Source organism: Spodoptera frugiperda, chromosome 11 (assembly GCF_023101765.2).
Source record: "Spodoptera frugiperda isolate SF20-4 chromosome 11, AGI-APGP_CSIRO_Sfru_2.0, whole genome shotgun sequence".
Lineage (NCBI taxonomy): Eukaryota > Metazoa > Arthropoda > Insecta > Lepidoptera > Noctuidae > Spodoptera > Spodoptera frugiperda.
The window spans coordinates 9,063,573-9,082,059 of NC_064222.1; the positions used below are offsets into that span (position 1 = coordinate 9,063,573).

The following is an 18,487-nucleotide window of genomic DNA, read 5'->3' on the forward strand; positions in this document are numbered from 1 at the left end:
AGTATTACTGGGCTATTTTCGGGTTTTCGAAAAAATTCAGCTTGTATACAGTGCTTATACAGCTTTAATTCTACATTTTATTTCTTCCTTGTGTTCATTTGCGATCAGTCACCGACTATGAGTAGATTGGTTACGTGCATTGTACAATGGCGAGTGTGGCTCCCAGCTGAGACTACTATAGCTACAACTGGTCAGGGGCCTTAGTCTGCTATTGCAATTGTGTCAGAATGGTGATCACTGAACAGTGCAAGAGGGAAGGAGCTATACAATCTACATAGCTCCGTCCCTCTTGCACTGCTCAGTGATCGATCATTCTGACACAATTGTAATAGCAGACTAAGGCCCCTGGTCCTAGGATCAAACGCCGTTTTAAGCGGGTTTCTACAAAATAAACTCAAATATATGTAGAAATGCTACTCGAGTGGATGCCTACTGCTTTCCATTATCCGGAATGCAAACTAGTTTACCGGCCAAGTGGGAAAAAATTGTACTTTACTCGGCCAAAACAAAAAAAAAGTAGGTGTTGTTTATTTTTTTAGCCAATACTCGGCCTATAAATGCGTCATACCAAACCAGTTTACAAAATTTACTGGAAAATTTAAATGCCAAAGCCAGTACAATAAGTTTATTTAATAATAATATTTTTATCGCTTTTGAAAGTGACGTATGTAGACATAGGTATAATTATGTATATTGAAGGTTATTTTAATTGTTCATTACATTACTTACTAAACATCTTTTAATTCCCAAAGGAAGTGAATTATATTTAAACACGTGATTGTAGTCATGATTTTTTATGGTATAAGCCGGTAAACAAGCAGACACATCAACAGATTATAAGCAATCGCCGCCGCCCATAGACACTAAACACATCGGAGGCGTTACAAGTGCATTACCTTTGGGGGTTAGGAATTTCAGGTAAGCATAACCTTCCTACCCTTAAGCGTTATTAAGTAAGTAAGCAAGCTGTTTTTGAGGGGGTAAAACCATTTAATGACTTCTGTAGTCTGCAGTTCCTGATCAGGGATCAGCTCTACTGGGCCCCATCTGTGGTAGTCTGATGGCTCTTTGAGGCGCACTGGCGTTCTGATTGGGCGGCAGTTACCCTTACTCGCCGTCTCTCGTGCCGAAGCATGACTTTCCTACCCTTAAACATTACTCAATTAGAATCATTCTGAATGATATCCTGAAATAATTCTATTCTGAACAATCATTATATGACCTTGAGATAAGCTAAAACATAATTTGTCGTGTGTCAATGTCAATGCATTGAGTTCTCGATTTGTTTCGATTCGAGTATCGTTTATGTCACTCGGCTACTCGTCTAGCGAGAACCAAAAACATATAGTATTTGTTTAGATGATTTCAGTTGTTTGCACTAAACTCAATCAGTGGTCTGTTTACTTTTTTTAATGCTTGTAATAAGGCCATCCAGAGGTCAATATAAGGCTTTGCTACTTAATTTAATCATTGAATATGACGTCAGAAGTAGTTTTTTTTTTAAATAGGTTAGTAATTTTCTTTATACGTACTATACCTATATATACACTCCCTCTCACCTTAGGATTTTCGCCATTGGATGATTTTCAAAAAAGTGTATACATTTAATAATAATAATTTTACTCATGACCTCAAGTTGTTTGCTCCAAATAACAAACAACTGATGGAACTACTGAAAATAACTGAAAAATTTAGTAGTTCCATCAGAATGGAATTTGGAGTAGATAAATGTGCTGTCATGCATGTGAAGCGAGGAGGGATTGTGGAATCTGAGGGTCTAGAACTCTCAGATTTCACAAAACTAAGAGCGCTCTCCGCAAATGATACTTACAAGTACCTGGGTATGTCAGAGGGATTAGGCATTAATGGGCCGGACATGAAACAATCGTTACGGGAACGCTTCTTTGGCCGCCTGAATAAAGTACTGAAAAGTTCATTATCAGGCGGAAACAAGGTGCGAGCCTATAACGGTTGGGTCATGCCGGTTCTGATGTATTCTTTTGGTATACTCAAGTGGACTCAGACTGAACTTGACACCCTGGATAGGCGAGTCCGAACACTGCTGACTGCAAATCGTATGCATCACCCTCGTTCATCGATCATGAGGTTGTATATCCCGCGGAAGTGTGGGGGTCGAGGCTTATTAAATGCTAAGACCCTTCATAACCGTGAGGTGTGCAACCTCAGGGAATATTTCCTGAAAGTAAACGAGGGTATGCATCGAGAAGTAGCAGCAATGGACAATGGATTCACTCCACTATCTTTAGCAAAAGAGAACTGGCGTAAACCTGTGGTACTGAGCGTCAATGACCGCAAGGAGGTATGGCATAGCAAGGAGCTCCACGGACGCTTCTTCCGGGCCCTTCATGGACCCAGTGTAGATTTTCTGGCGTCCATATCTTGGCTACGATTCAGTAATCTCTTTGGAGAAACTGAAGGATTTGTCTTTGCAATTATGGACGAAGTTATCCTTACGAATAACTACCGGAAATATATTATTAAGGATGGGACCGTTGACATATGTCGGGCATGTCATAGTCCTGGTGAATCCATAAGACATATAATTTCTGGTTGTGGTCGTTTGGCTAATGGTGAATATTTGCATAGACATAATCAGGTGGCCAAGATTATCCACCAGCAACTTGCTTTGCACTACCAACTTGTTGAGTTTAAGGTTCCATACTACAAGTATGCGCCCGATCCAGTTCTCGAAAACGGCCATATCACGTTGTACTGGGATCGATCTATCATCACTGACAGGACTATTGTAGCCAATAAACCTGATATAGTGGTGATAGACCGACAAGCGCGCCGCACGATGATAATCGATATCACCATCCCTCATGACGAGAACCTCGTGAAAGCTGAAAAAGATAAACAAATAAAATATCTTGACTTGGCTCACGAGGTTGTCGACATGTGGAATGTGGATTCGGCTATCGTTGTGCCGATAGTCGTGTCGGCCAACGGATTAATACCCAACAGCCTCGACAACCACCTTAGGAGGCTGGGGTTAGGCGGATGGATCAAGGGCCTGATGCAGAAGGCAGTACTCCTCGAAACGGCACGTATTGTGAGGAGGTTTCTGTCTTTGGAGCCCTAACCACCGGTAGCTTGGACCATGCTCCCGCTACTGGTCGGCTCCTATTTTTATATTTTTAAATGTTATTTTGTTTTTTATTTTTATAAGTAATGTTTAAAAATATAATTTTAGAGTGTTATAAATAAATATATACATAATTTTACTCAGAAATGCCATTATTTCTTTACACTTTTCTAAGTATTTGTTTCCATAAGAAAATAAAAATATGTGTCTAATTCTTTAAAATAATTTACAAGACGGACATAAAATAAAAATTAGTCATCTTCCTTCTTAGAAATTTTAAGTCCAGGTTTCCTAATGTTTTCCTTCACCGTTTGTCAGATTATATTATTATGAATTAATTATCATAGAGACACGGAAGTATAACATTTTGATTATCTATTTATAAATAAACAATAAAAACATGTACGTAAGTATATAAGTCGCGTTACCTCTTTTTTATACTAAATTAATATTCAATATTCATGATATTATATTCGACATTATTGCGGTGGTAAGCAAGTATGCACATCGGAGCTGCGGACTACCTAGCGGGTTTACCGGGGCTCCGGCTCGACAGGCAGGAGTAGGAACGGGGTGGTTTTTAGTCAGTAAGAGTCTGACACTCCCTCTCGGCTCGCCCAAGGCGGAAGAAATCACTGGATGATTTTGCCCCCTCAAAAAAAGCAAGTATGGACATGTCTGCCTGTGAGCAACCTATTGACACACACACACATGTCATACTCTTCAATAGGTGCCTTCTGCTGGAGCAGGTCGGCTCTCCCAGCGCGTTGGACGGCACTGCCAAGTCAGCCCAACTTGGCACAGCCGTCGGTAAATTTAATTTAAGGGGGTAATAGAATTATGTTAATGTGTAAGTATTTTTAGTAATAATTATAGTTGTAGTTTGTAACATATGTACTTTAAATATTGATTATTTTTACTATAAAAAAATATTTATGACGAGGGCACGGACCAGAAGTCCATGGAGAACTAATAACTTATAAATATATTAAAAAAAAAAATCCTTTCATCAAAACTCAAGATCCTTCTGAAAAATTGATTGGCAAAGAATAATAATATCTGCACCTTGGAGGTTCGCACAAAGCAGCTCAAAGCCAATGTTAACAGCTATACATATTTACCGGACAGGACACGTTTTATTTTGAAGGGTACAATCATCCAATGACTTCTCCCGCCCTGGGCGTGTCAGACTCTTACTGACTAAAAACTACCCTGTTCATACTCCAGCTTGTCGAGCCAGAGCCTCGGTAAACTCGCGAGGTAGTCCTTAGCTCCGTTACCGGACACCATAGTGGTATGCCCAGTCACGTCACCAAATTAGACAAAGAGTTAAAACAAATCTATCGAATTCGCTACACGCTACACAGTAGCCGGTTGCCCAACCACCGCACCAACCGTGCAGTTTTTATTTAAAACGTTATTTTCGCATTATTTCGCAATACATACATAGTTGCCTTGGTTGCAATTGTTATAACCAAAGTCACATACATATAATAATAATACATCTTTGTCAACTTTAATACAATTTGACGTTAATTTATGATAACAAGGCTTGCGGTGTAAAATCAAATGTTCAACATTGTTCTCGACAACTTTTTGCAATGTTGCTGTTAGAGCTAAGTATTAATTATAATAAAAACACATTTATATATAAAAAAATATGTCCTTGACAAGTTTTACATGCAATTCACTATGGTCCTTGTCACGTCACAACGTCACGCCTTTTATCCCCGAAGGGGTAGGCAAGTGCACATTACGGCAAGTGATATTATTTTTTTCTGTTTTTTATAAAATAATAATTTATGAATGTTTATATTACTTTTATATTTGTTTTAATTATCGTTTTGTTTTTTGGTGCATCGTGCCCGGTGCAAAATAAATATTTTTTCTTTCTTTCTTCTTCTTTCTGATGCCACTATACAATGTACACCCACTTTTCACAATTTGTGTTATAAGTCCCATGTAATAGGGGGTGAACCTATTGCCAAATACTGGGCACAATTCCATACTCCGTGCTACTGCTGAAAAATTTTCGAAAATCCGAAAAAAGTCCAGTAATACTTTACCCTTGTATTCTCGTATATGTTATTCGTAACAATTAATATTTTTTGCTACAAGGTTGCCAAATAATTAATGTGATTTTATATGCCTAGCATTTTTTCTTTGACACGTTTTTCAGTTTATATGTAATTAATTGTTGTTAAGATTAACAACATCCTATTGTTTTGTGACCAATAACATAACTTTACTCTTTTAGGCAATGTGAATAGTTATAACATAGAACTTTAAAACGAACGAACGAATGAACGAACGGTTTCATCCATGATCATGGCGCTTGCAACAATGTCGAAATATCGAAAACTCACAAAAACTATTAAACATGGTAAATATCCCGTTTTAAGTTCTAATGAACTAGTGACCATGTCAGTTTAAAACCTTAGAAAATGAATATTGTATATATTTAGAACAGTCGTACTTTTTACAGTTTTTTGAATGTATTAATTAATTTTACCATTTTTTTTTTCTATTTTCTGTTTTGTTTTGGTGCATCGTGCCCGGTGCCGAATAAATGATTTTTCTTTCTTTCTTTCTTTCTTTCTTCTAAATTGTATGTTTGTAAACGTACCCACGACACAAGAGAAAATCCTAGTGTGTGGCTTTAAATAATCCAACAAAAGGTTACTTAGACAATTTTATCCAAATAACACAAATCTGTCTTCAGCTCTTCATATCTAACCTGACGGTGGTATAGCATACCATGGGGCTGGTGGATAGATTCTATCTGCTATCTGCTATGTTGTAAATAGTGGTATCAATCACTGAAATCCAAAATGTCTTAGATTTGATGCATAAAATAGACGTTTATAGACAGGATCGTCTTAGAAGCAAAACCATGTTTTGTGGTGCATACAAAATGCATCTATTCCAAAGTGCATGGTGTGTTGAAGTATTGAATTTCTGTATCTACCTCTTTTTATATGGAATAGGTGGCAAACGAGAGTCACCTGATGGTAAGCGATCAGCGCCAGCCATAGACACCCGCAACACAGGAGTCACAGGTGCGTTGCGTTTTAAAAAGGAGTATGCTCTGATAGCTTTTGGTGTTTCGTCGCGTGATCAGTCTGCTCGTTTACCGGCTTATCTCATAAAAAAGTAGTCACGGAAATAAACTTTACCTATACTACTTTATATGCATAAAAATTCTTGTTGCACTGGTATATAAATAGTATCGCAGAATATATAAATTATTACTATTATTAAATTAGCATTTTAGTCACATTATTGCTTAATTTTAAAATAATTTAAGAGAGTTGATTGCATTGGTTTAAAAATAGTCTCTTAGCAAATATAAATCTTGTTAATATTTAAGACGATTTGTAGACATTTTAATACTTATTAATATTTATACAATTAGTGGAGATGATTGGATGTCTGTTCAATGTATTTGCATACAAATTAGACAAGGATGTACATATCTATTTATACCTAATGTAAAATTCACTCCCCTAAATTATCAGTTAGTTAATAGTTACTTAGCGTGATGTAGCACCTAAACTAACTTCTTACTTGAACTGTTATAGTGAAGAGATATCATCAGAAATTTATCGACCGATTTTAAATATAAATAAAAAACTATTTACGTACTTAAAACCAGATATTTCACCTTGTCATTCAATTAATCAAAAAATCATTTGAAAAAGTTGTTATTTTGAACATTGCGTAAGTTCTTTTTAGTTTTTAATTTATATAATGAAATTAATCCTTAAAATGAATTTCGAAAAGTGGGTGAATTTTATTTTGGATATTTTTATAAGCTTCATCTCGTAGGTTATGCGGGCGAGTGACTAGAGGAGTCAGATGTCTACTGTATGGGTCTCCCACCCAATAGGCGTTAGAGTCATTACTCTTCGTCCCACGCGCACTCGGGAGAAGACGTTAGAGTAATGTTCAATGCGCACTTGTCGAGGAAAGTAAGCCACCTCCAAAGCCCGCTATGTGGATCTGCCGCAAATATAGCGGTACTTCGAGGCCTGCCGGGTGTGATGATCTTCAAGGGCCTTCCAGGTAAAGTCCATAGGTAGAGTTTTAGCTGGTAAATGTCGTCTTTACGATATGCAAAGTCCATAAGGATGTCCATCGCGTTATAAAAAAAGTGTTAGATCATGGACGGATCATGTTAAATCTGAATGTCAATAGTTCAAAAAACAAGCGAATTAATTCGCGGATTTTGAACGTTTCAATTAACTTTTTATAATAACTACTTAGGTATTAAATTAACTAAAAATCTAAAAACATAACAAATATTAAATTAAATTAATTATAACCTATTCTTAAATACATGGAAGTCTAGGCAGAAATACACAGCATACTTAATTAAACCTACTTACATCCTAATATACGTCATATGTTAACTAAAAAATCTCGGTGATACTTACATAGATTAATGGAGAAAAGCTCTACTAGTTTCGAGTTACAGAAGGACTCTTCATCATAAGCAGCGTGCGCAGACGCGGTAATGTCGGGCAGCCAATTCAGTAGGCAAGCAGACCCGTTCGTAAGGCGTGTGTAAAGAGCCATCAGACCACCACAGATGGGGCCCAGTAGAGTTGATGCCTGATCCGGAGCTGCGGACGACCTAGCGGGTTTACCGGGGCTCTGGCTCGAAAAGTAGGAGTAGGAATGGGGTGTTTTTTTAGTAAGTAAGAGTCTGACACTCCCTCTCACCTCGCCTAAGGCGGGAGAAGTGACTAGACTTTCCCCCCTTAAAAAAAACTCAGAAGGCTGTCGTCTATCGTCGCTGCGTCTAAACTAGTAAAGCTTTTCAATACAATGTACGTGTGACTAAACCGTGATTTCCTAGTTAATTTAGTATATCTCACAATAGTTCCTATTATAAAAATATACGTCATATGAGTCCCATTTAACAATTATTATGATAATAAACAACAACAACATTTTTGTGTTTTTTATTGACATTTAAAATGTTAAATATGACGTCAGAGCCGTTAGTTCCGTTTTACATAAGTTTAGTGGTGGCAAGAGCATCTGCCCACCATGAGATTATCGGTTCAATGACCGAGGTAACAAAAATAATGTGAGTTGTACTTTTCAAACATTGTAGAGATTGTGAAATTGTGATCATTGAAATAAAGGTTGGGCCTATAAGATGGAAATTAAATAATTTGTAAATTTTTAAATTGTCATTAACACTTAATACGAAGTTTCAAATTGGTCCCGGTTTTTAGTAATAGACTCACTCCCAATTACATGGTAGATACTTTATAACATACATAATAATGTGAGGGTGGCCCGAAGGTTTAATACTCACGCTTTTCATGCTGAGGGTGCGGATTTGAAGCCTATCAACGGTAAGGATCAATGTGACTTTTCCGCGTTGTATGTTGTAAAAAGTACTCTAGCATATTTAGACAAACGGTGAAGACAAACATCGTCAGGACTCCTGGGCTTATAATTTCTAATTATAAGTTTGAAATCGCCAATCGTTACGATTATTGCTCAAACCTTCTTCGTATGAAAATAGGCTTTTGTACAGCAATGACCACTAAGTGTCTACTCCATCATAAATAATCTTTATGGTAAAAAAGTATCAAAAATATTATTATGGTAATTCATTAAAATAATCGAGGCATACTAAACTAATTATTATGTTATTGGCTTACTCATATATGAGCCACTAGCACGGCATGAAACTAGTCGAGTTTCTCGTCAAACAGTTACGTGAGTAAACCGATAATATAATATAATAATTTACATAATTTAATTTCGTTTGTTTATTTTTTAATCGATTAATCGTTTCTTATAAAAACGATTAGTCTTAGTGACGTAAAAAATATGATGTCACGCCACAGAATCTGGTTTATACTTAATTATTTTTTTGTGGAATAAGCCGGAAAACGGGCTGACGGATCACCTGATGGTAAGCAATCGACACCGGCTTTGTACACCAGAAAATCGAGATACTCAAGATATCGTGAAGAATAAATGGTTTAATTGTTTAAAAATCCGCGTCTGGGCACGCTGCTCATGATGAAGAGTCCCTCTGTGACAAGAAACTAAAGAGCTTTTCTCCATTAATGTACGCGAGTAAACCGTATTGTTTTAATTGATTTATACTAAGTCTCACGATACGTATCTATTGTATAAAATAAGTCGGGTTTTCCTTCCTGACGCTATAACTCCAGAACGCACCAGTCGATTTCCACGGTTTTACATTCATTGGAAAGGTCTCGGGCTCCGTGGTAGGAAAACAGGAAAAGCCATTGGTGGCGAAAGAGATTTCGCCGGGTTTGCTAGTTATAAAAATAAATAAAAGACAAATGGAACTTTATAAGTTAAACGCGAGCGCCGAACAAGTTCCGGGCAAACTATAATATAAAAAACCAACCAACCAACATATAATACAATTTCCTCGTTTTAATATCAGTACCTACAGATAATAACCCAAAATATTGTACCTATCAATTAATAACAGAACCATAGTATGGGTAGCTAGCAGATATCTTCATAAATCATATTATTATTCTACACTTCCTAGCCAAAATATTGAGTAGTGGCTAATGACGTCACACACTTGTATCGAGTGTTTATGTTTCTTAGTTGAAACCATCTTGGCCATGAGTAAGTACTTATTGGTCGACTAGTTTGTCAACGTAGTTTTGCCTGTATTGATGTTCTATTCTATTTTTTTAATGTAGATTATTCTAAATAATAAAACTAGTATGTTTTTGTTTTCTTACAAAATTAAATACTTTCGGAATTCGAAATATTCTGTGAGGTCACGATTTACTACGGTATATTTCAAAAAGACACATTGGTACTTGCTGTAGGTTGGTTTCAAACCCACACTAACATGCATGAGAAGCGGCCGGCTTAAACCTCCGGGCCACCGAGCAATAGAAAGCATTTCCTTTAGTTTATGAAACTCGTATACTTAACCAACTTACTAAAAGTTCTGTGAGCAATAGTCTAGTGAAGCATTTCTTTTTATTGATGAAAAAAAAATAAAAATGACAAACAAACAGTATTACTTTTAAATTTTATTAGTATAGAAATATGGATTAGTGACACCTATGTAGATAGGTCTACGTATGTCATCACTTGTATACTCGTACGAATGACGTCACATAGTCACATGTCATACTGCGCATAATTTTACTTTAGCTACTATCTACTTGACAGTTTTTTTTATAGTACATTTCCATCTTCTATCGTTGAAAGATGACGAAACACCAGAGGCGTTACAAGTGCGTTGCCGGCCTTTTTGGGGTTAGGAATTTAAGGGTTGTTGGGGAGTCGGGGATTGGGAAGATTGCATTGCACAATGCAAGCGCAGTGACACAAGCGTATTTATTTAGCTCTTCATACACATAAATGTGTACAAGGTGGGATTTGCCTACTAGTTTTTTGACATAAGCCCCATACAAAATGTGTCAAAATTCTATCTCTAGTAGGCAAATGTACAGATAGATAGGTTATTGGAATTGGCCGTAAATGCAGCAGGCATATTTTACCTTTGGGTGATGCACAGGCAAATTAATGGTAGGTGCACAATTTTCTGTGAGGCCGTGTCGAGCCGGCCCATTCGTGCCGAAGCATGGCTCTCCCACACTTATTGTAATATTCTCATCATAAAACACTCGCAGTATTGAAGTATTTGAATAACTCTCAGACGCTTTAAAGTAGTCAAACTGGACTTTTTTCTTTTATAAGTAGGTAAGTACTTTTTCTTATGAATCGGTAAATATCCATTAGTAGTGACTATCAAATGATTTAAGTAACTTATACAATTTCATTAAAAATTATATATTATTTAATAATTATTGTAACTTTTGTGAGGCATACTAAATTAACTAAAAAATCACGGTTTACTCACGTATATTAATAGAGAAAAGCTCTACTTACTAGTTTCGAGTCAAAGTACACAGCCTATTTTTTTTTGTAGACCATGACTTTTTACCTCTACTATTTAACATTTTGTTTTTTTTTTGGTATAAGCCGGTAAACGAGCAGACGTATCACCAGATGGTAAGCAATCGCCACCGCCCATGGACATCCGAAACACCAAATGCGTTGCCGGCTTTTTAGGGGATAGGAGTTTAATGGTTGTTGGGTGGTTGTTGGATATTCGGGGATTGGGAAGATTGGGAAGGAGTGTAATTGGGCCTACGGTAACCTAACTTACTTGTCACGTAGATTTTCTGTAAGGTGATATTATGCAATGTGATAGGGGTGAGACTTCTAACCCGTTAAGGCTGAGTACTACATCTAATTTTATCGACAAAAGTCGGGGGTCGAAGTGGTCGAATCTAATCTAAAAATTATGGCCATTTTAATATTTTTTTTACTTTTTTTGATATCAAAGGTTGTATGCGTCGTAGAAACACAAGCGGTAGCTAATAACCATTGGCTAACTAATTCATTACTTTTTTCAAATGTTCGATCATGTTCTGGTGAGAAAAAATCATTTGTGAATTATTTTTACCGAAAAAATCACTATTTTTCAATATTTTCAATTAGGGGTTCAACCCCCATATTATTTTTTTGTCGATATATTTAGATGTAGAACTCAGCCTTAACGGGTTAGAAGTCTCACCCCTATCACATTGTATACAGATAATATATTATATAGATCTTTTCTGAAACCTCTAATCTACTGACAGGGTCCTAAATGACCCAGCAATGCCAAGTATCTGATCATTATACTGATCAGTCAGTCGGTGTTTCTCATCAGTACGAGCATTGCAGATCATTTTCAAGAACTCAATGCTTTCTTCTGTGCTTAACTCTGAACGCCAGTTTTCTGGAAACAAAAACGTTTAAGGTTAGTAAGGTTTTTTTTTTATAGTTCTTTGACGTATTTGTAAATCGACCCACGATACAATGAAATATCTCTAGGTCGTCGTCGTGTTAGATTTTTTTTTCAAGTTATACAATATAAACTCGAACTAAAACAATGACTGCCATAAGTGGTCGGGCAACAACAACCGGCTGACGCACAACGTGTAGCGGGTTTGATTGACGCACGGAGCAACTCTTGATCGACAAATTGTTATGCACCTACGACACAGGAGAAAATCCCAGTTAAGAGCAATGTTTAAAAAAAACAAAATTAACCATAAATCTATTTTGCAAAATAAACAAAATTAAATACATAGAAAACAAAAGAGTTGCTGCGTGCGGTATTCGAACCGGCTACACGTTGCGCGGCAGCCGGTTACCCGTGCAGTCATAATTATGCTAATCCTAATCCTAAAATATAGTCTTAAATATCAATCTCAAAAACTTCTTGCTCTGACACCTAGCTAGACAAGTTGCATCATATCCTGTTTAGTTTTTTAACATCGCTACACAGGTGCACAGAGCTACGATTAAAGAATAATTACTTGTGGACATACACAACTGTGATTATTTATAATTAACTTTGTTTATCTAGTTCTACTATGTAGATAATAATATAATCTAGTGACATCTTTATAAAAACTAGTTATAGTAATAAAAAATATACCCTTTTAACAAAGATGTTTTTATGGTATAAGCCGGTAAACGAGCAAACGAATCACCTGATGGTATAAGTAATTGCCGCCGACCATGGAAACCCGAAACACCAGAGGTATAACAAGTGAGTTGTCAGCATTTTGGGGTTAGGAATTTAAGGGTTATTGGGGAATCGGGGATTGGGAAGGGGGATAATTAGGCCCTGTGCGCCCATACGCCTCCTTTGTTTGTATATTTTATTTAAAAAATAATGTTAGGATTTTCTCCTGTATCGTAGGTATGTTTACAAACGTACAATTTCATATGTACATGATTTCCAAACCCGAAACAACAATTTATGGATCACACAAAAAGTTGTTCCGTTCGGGAATCGAACCCAGCCACCGCACCAACCGTGCCGTCAACGTTATAAACTTGTATGAAATTTATACTAACCATACAACTCGATCATAGTAGCTTCATTCCCCCCATAGTCTTTAGGCAACATCTCTTTCGGCACATACTCATACAATTCCTCCACAGTCTTCAACACATTAATTCTGCCAGCTAACTTGTTGCTTAGCAGTTGTTTCAGTAAAGTAGTAAATACTTCCACAGTTTTGGATGCTGATATTACATGCAGGTCCTTTATACGGCAGGCGTAGCCATCCTGGAATCAAAAAAAATATTTTTTTTTATCTCTTTTAAAAACGTTGTCCCACACTAGGATTTTCTCCTGTGTCGTGGGTGCATTTAAAAACATACAAGTTCACATACACATTACACCCAGACCCGAAACAATAATTTGTTGATCACACAAAGAGTTGCTCCGTGCGGGAATCGAATCCGCTATCCGTTGCGCGGCAGCCAGTTGCCCAGCCACCGCACCAACCGTGCAGTCATAAAAACAATTGTTTGATAAAAATAAGTAATTTTTATATTGATAAATCTTAATTGTTGTTGGTGATTATCGAAAAATGATAAGTGTGGGAGAGCCATGCTTCTTCACGAAAAGGCCGGCTCGACCAGAATGATAACACGGTCTCACAGAAAACTAACGTGGAACCACACTTGCGTTGTGTTTTGTTGTGTGAGTGAAATTACCGGAGGCCCTTCTTAATCCACAATTCTTCAACAACCTTAACTTCCTGACCCACAAAGGCCGGCAACGCACTTCTAGTACCTCTGGTGTTTCGGGTGTCCATGGCCGGTGGCGATTGCTTACCATCAGGTGATCCGTAAGCTCGTTTACCAGCGTATATATGTAATAAAAATAAACGCAGGACCTTATCAAGCAAAATCCAACACACATTAGCAATGATTATTCGACATGATAAGGTTGTGTGTAACAGTTTTTAAATGAAATTAATGTATACAACTTACCACCACTATAGATAACGCTTCACGCAGTTCCAAAATATTGATATTGCTGACCAATTGTACTACGTTTATATTTCTACAATCTATCACTACCACGTAACCCAGGCGATAGTCGTGGAGCTTCGCGTATTCATTCATCTGAAACAATTACTTCTATTAAGATGGTTGCACTAGACAAAAGAATGACTTTAATAAAGCCTCAGAGTGATTTTTTAGGGAACAGAGAGTAAAGTTCCCTAAGAAAAGGAGGATCCTCCGACCAGGCGAGGTGTTCATGTCTGGCAGGCTTTCTGCCCAACTGTTGTTCGTTGGGATTTTCTATCTGTGTTAATTCGCATGTAAACTTCATATGTGCGATGCAGGATATTTATGACGTCATCCGTTGATTTGCTCGTCGATAGTCTATGTGCGACTTCTGTCATCTGTCACTTGTCAGAGTGTCGCCACAATTTTCCACCATAGATATGCTATGTAGCTATGCTACGAAGATGTAATAACTAAACTGGGAAACTATATGACCGTTTCCATTGAAGATGAAGGATGATGCGCAGCTCGACTATGCAAGTTATCGCACCCTTAAGCCTCGTATACACCCGAAGCTGCAGACTACCTAGCGGGTTACCGGGTCTCCGGCTCGAAAAGCAGGAGTAGGAACGGGGTGGTTTTTAGTCTGTGATCCATTTTGTGTGATCAAAATGTGACATTTGACATCACAGAAAACAATGTAACGACAATACAGCGTCATGCGTGTAAGAGATCTTAGGACGGGGACTATAATGTCCTGGGGTAAGGTCGTCGTGGTGGTACTTCTGGACATCACCAACGCCTTCAACTCCTTGCCATGGAGTTGCATTTGTGAGACACTCCGATATCATCGGGTAGAAAATCTATATACTATAACTAGCGGACCCGACAGACGTTGTCCTGTCTACACGTCTTTAATTTGAAAATTTGTCGGATCCAATGTAAAACATTCCAAAATCAACAACTACCAATAAATAAAAAAACATTGTCCAGCGGACAAAATTGTGAATCTAAACCATTCTCAGATTCCCTTGAACACACACAAAAAATTTCATCAAAATCGGTCCAGTCGTTTAAGAGAAGTTCAGTGACATACACACTTACAGAAGAATTATATATATAAAGATATTATAAAGCTGAAGAGTTTGTTTGATTGTTTGTTTGTTTGAACGCGCTAATCTCCAGAACTACTGGTCCGATTTGAATAATTATTTTTGTGTTGAATAGTGCATTTATCGAGGAAGGCTATAAAATATCACGCTATGACCAATAGGAGCCAAGCAGAGCGGGTGAAACCGCGCGGAAGTAGCTAGTAAGATATAATAATACATTTGCCGGAGTCTGTATTTCCTGAGGGGTATAATCTGGGTGTCTTCAAGGCCCAAGTGAATAAAATGCTCTATCGTAGGCCACATCATCACTTAACACCAGGCGAGAATGCGGCCACACATCGGCCCATAAAAAAGGTATACAGAATTTATAAATAATAAAATGTGTTCTTATACTCACTAGAATCGTGGATCTTTCATAGTTCAATTGTGCTTCAGCAACTTGATCAGATACGAATTTTGCAATGTATAATCTGTAATTATTCTTCAGGAGTTTCGGTAATGACACGTGTGTTCTGAAAACAAAGAAAGTCTATGAAAAGCGGTATTTGGCAATGTTCAGATGTTCAGATGGCAAGCGTACGGGTGCTTTTCCACCAGAAATGTGCTATGCTACGTTGCTGTGAATGCGTTTGGCTTCCACCAATCATATTCATTGTTAGCTTAGCACTGGTGGAAATGGGTGCAACTAAGATATGTTTTTATATGGAAAGATGCGTGCTATGAATGTGTGCTATGTAACATTTAACATTACACATAATTTTATAACTTACATAACACTACTTGTGTCCATAGCATTATCCTTATAGTTGTATTTTTCGAAATATTTTGGCAACAAAGTTTTCCAAGTGCACAGTTTGTCTAAAGTAGTTTTCGCTCTTTCTAATGATCCTTTTGCGTTAATTATACAGGACTCTAAATATGGACGACCTGAAAAAAATAATAAGATAATTATTGTTAAATAATACTAATTATTTTTGGACCAACAACATTGTCAAAGTCGTGACTAGCCAGGCAAGTGGATCTGCGAACAACGAGCATGGCTAGCTCATCGCCCGATCAGAACCAGACCCGTGTCGCGTTCCACGCGCTCCTAAATGAGTCAGCAGACTACCACAGGAAGAGCCCAGTAGAGCTGACTACCTACCGGGATACCGGGGTTCCGACTCGAAAAGTAGGAGTAAGAACGGGGTGGTTTTTAGACAGTAAGAGTCTGACACTCCATTTCGCCTCGCCCAAGGCGGGAGAAACCACTGGAAGATTAAGAGAAAACCAAGCAACGTGGAGGAGGCCGATTGGGAAGATTGGGGAAGAGGGTAATTGAGTCTCCGGTAACCTCACTCATACAACGAAACACAACGCAAGCGCTGTTTCACGTCAGTTTTCTGTGAGGCCGTGGTATCACTCCGGTCGAGCCGGCCCATTCGTGCCGAAGCATGACTCTCCCACACTTTAAGGTTTAATACTTAAATTAACGAAATACTTACTAAAATTCTTCATAGTAAAATGGTTTTGTTTAGCGATCCATTCTTCGAAACTGTTCAGTTTCTGCTCCATGCTTTCCCGGTCTAGATTTAATTCTCTTCTAACCTCTTCTATAGTCGAAGGGTTAAACTCCATAATTTTTGTCTCTTTTAAATGTTCCATTTTTGTGTATGAAGTTACTGAACGTGACTAAGAACAGTTTTAAACTGAGCCTTTTGAGTGCTAAGTTATATTGTTATCAAAGAAAAATCTGTGTTTACGAAAACTGGTTTCCATTCTTATGTTTCAATGAGAATGAGGGCGTAGACTGGGTTTTGTTTAGGTTTTCGCGTATGTTTGTTTGTATGTTCTTGCTTCGGTAGTAGTAAAATGCTCTGCTGGACTTGTACTGAGACAAGATGGACCAAATTAGGTCGTTTTGTCTTTGTCTTTTTTAAATCAGGGCGTTTACAAACATGCAAGTTTGTTTGACGCCCAGACCCGAAACAACAATTTTGGTATTACATAGAGATGCTTCGTGCGGGAATCGAACCCGCTAATGTTGTGGCGAAGTTGCCCAGCCACCGCACCAAAACGTGCAGTTGTACTTTTTTTGAAAGTGTGCCCATACATTTGTTACATTTCTGAGTAAAGATTATTTATTTATTTATCTATTTAATTAAACATTTTAACATTATTTACAAAAAGAAACTAAAATACATTTACCTCAATTACACTTTATTATATCGAGTTATCATCCACTATATCATAGATTTTTCTCGGTGAATAAACCAATAAAAAAATCATAAATGAGAACAGTAAAACTTACACTAGACCCTCAATTTTTGTGTAATGAATATAATTAATCTGGACACAAATTATGACTAACCACGTTGTATAATTACTCAGATAACATGTATCGCAGGGTCCAGTGTAACATCTATTATAAACTTACAAAATATTACCTTTTTCCACGGGCTTTGCTCATGTTACTAAGATAAAAAGTATCCTAAGAATGTGTTTAATCTCGGATTCACTTTAAGGTAGCGGTCGTCAACCTTTAAGCAGGGATCCACAGAACGCATCTTTCCATATAAAAAACATAGCTTAGCTTAGTCTGTTTCCATCAGTGCTAAGTTATGTGTGCCAATGAATATGATTGATGGAAGCCAAACGCATCCACAGCAACCTATCTTTAGTGGTAAAATACCTTAAATCTAAATCAAGTTACTAAAAACAATAAAATCAAAGCTTACTAGTAATGCAGACGATTATATAATATTATTTTTTAAAGTAAATTTATAGAAACTCTTTTACCACAATAATATCTTAAGAATAAATACAAAAATATTACCTAATTATAAAATTTAATTTAGCTAAGTGTTTTTTACTGGTTTTGATATTTTTAGGTTATGTAAGAAAAAATAAGGGGGGGAAGCTAGGGTAAGGTTTGGTGGGAATCGCTGTTAGTGAGATCAGCATTGCCTATAAAATGCCAAGATGCCTTCTGCTGTACTCGTGGCGGAGTACCGTAACAAGCAGAGCCCTAGCCAGTCCGCGTCATCCACGTCCTCGCCGTCCTCCCTGGGACCTGCTGCAACCGCGCCGCCGCGCGACCGCCACCTCGAGTTGCAGCTGAGCTAACGGATGCAGGGCGCAAGGCGAGTATTCTGCGCCTTAAAACAGAATCGACTCACTAGGGAGGAACCCCGACACAAAATCGAGCATATCCGCAGGCTCTGAAGCGGCAGCCCCGCTAGCGGATTAAGGCACAGTGGGCTAATCACCTGCTTGCCCGACAATTATAGATTAACGAAACGGAAACAGAGATAAACCGGACCGATCCCTTACCAACGACTTTTGGCATGAAAAAACGGACACGAATTGCTATTTGGAATGTGCGAACGCT

The 18,487-nt window shown here is 37.6% G+C and overlaps 3 protein-coding genes across 4 annotated transcripts in view; 2 read left to right on the plus strand and 1 right to left on the minus strand.

The window, feature by feature from the left end:
- Positions 1 to 18,487, plus strand: part of LOC118275113 (apyrase-like) — a 235,522-nt gene that overhangs the window by 174,050 nt on the left and 42,985 nt on the right. The window contains exon 12 of one of the 2 annotated variants that reach the window (XM_050696738.1): positions 12,863 to 12,873. The exons of the other annotated variant lie outside the window; for it this stretch is intronic. The gene's annotated coding sequence lies outside the window, so the exon portion shown is untranslated. Of the gene's footprint in view, positions 1 to 12,862; positions 12,874 to 18,487 lie in introns of those variants that run through there. 2 annotated transcript variants of the gene reach the window in all.
- The window catches only part of LOC118274759 (uncharacterized), a 380,866-nt gene that overhangs the window by 155,708 nt on the left and 206,671 nt on the right, over positions 1 to 18,487 (plus strand). The window lies entirely within an intron of this gene.
- LOC118274765 (uncharacterized) lies at positions 11,723 to 16,816 on the minus strand. Its single transcript, XM_035592463.2, has 6 exons — positions 16,602 to 16,816; positions 15,888 to 16,044; positions 15,515 to 15,629; positions 13,985 to 14,119; positions 13,058 to 13,271; positions 11,723 to 11,927 (listed from the first exon to the last, which is right to left on the minus strand). Exons 1-6 carry the CDS (start codon positions 16,759 to 16,761, stop codon positions 11,773 to 11,775), a joined length of 936 nt encoding a protein of 311 aa, XP_035448356.2. The 5' UTR covers positions 16,762 to 16,816; the 3' UTR covers positions 11,723 to 11,772.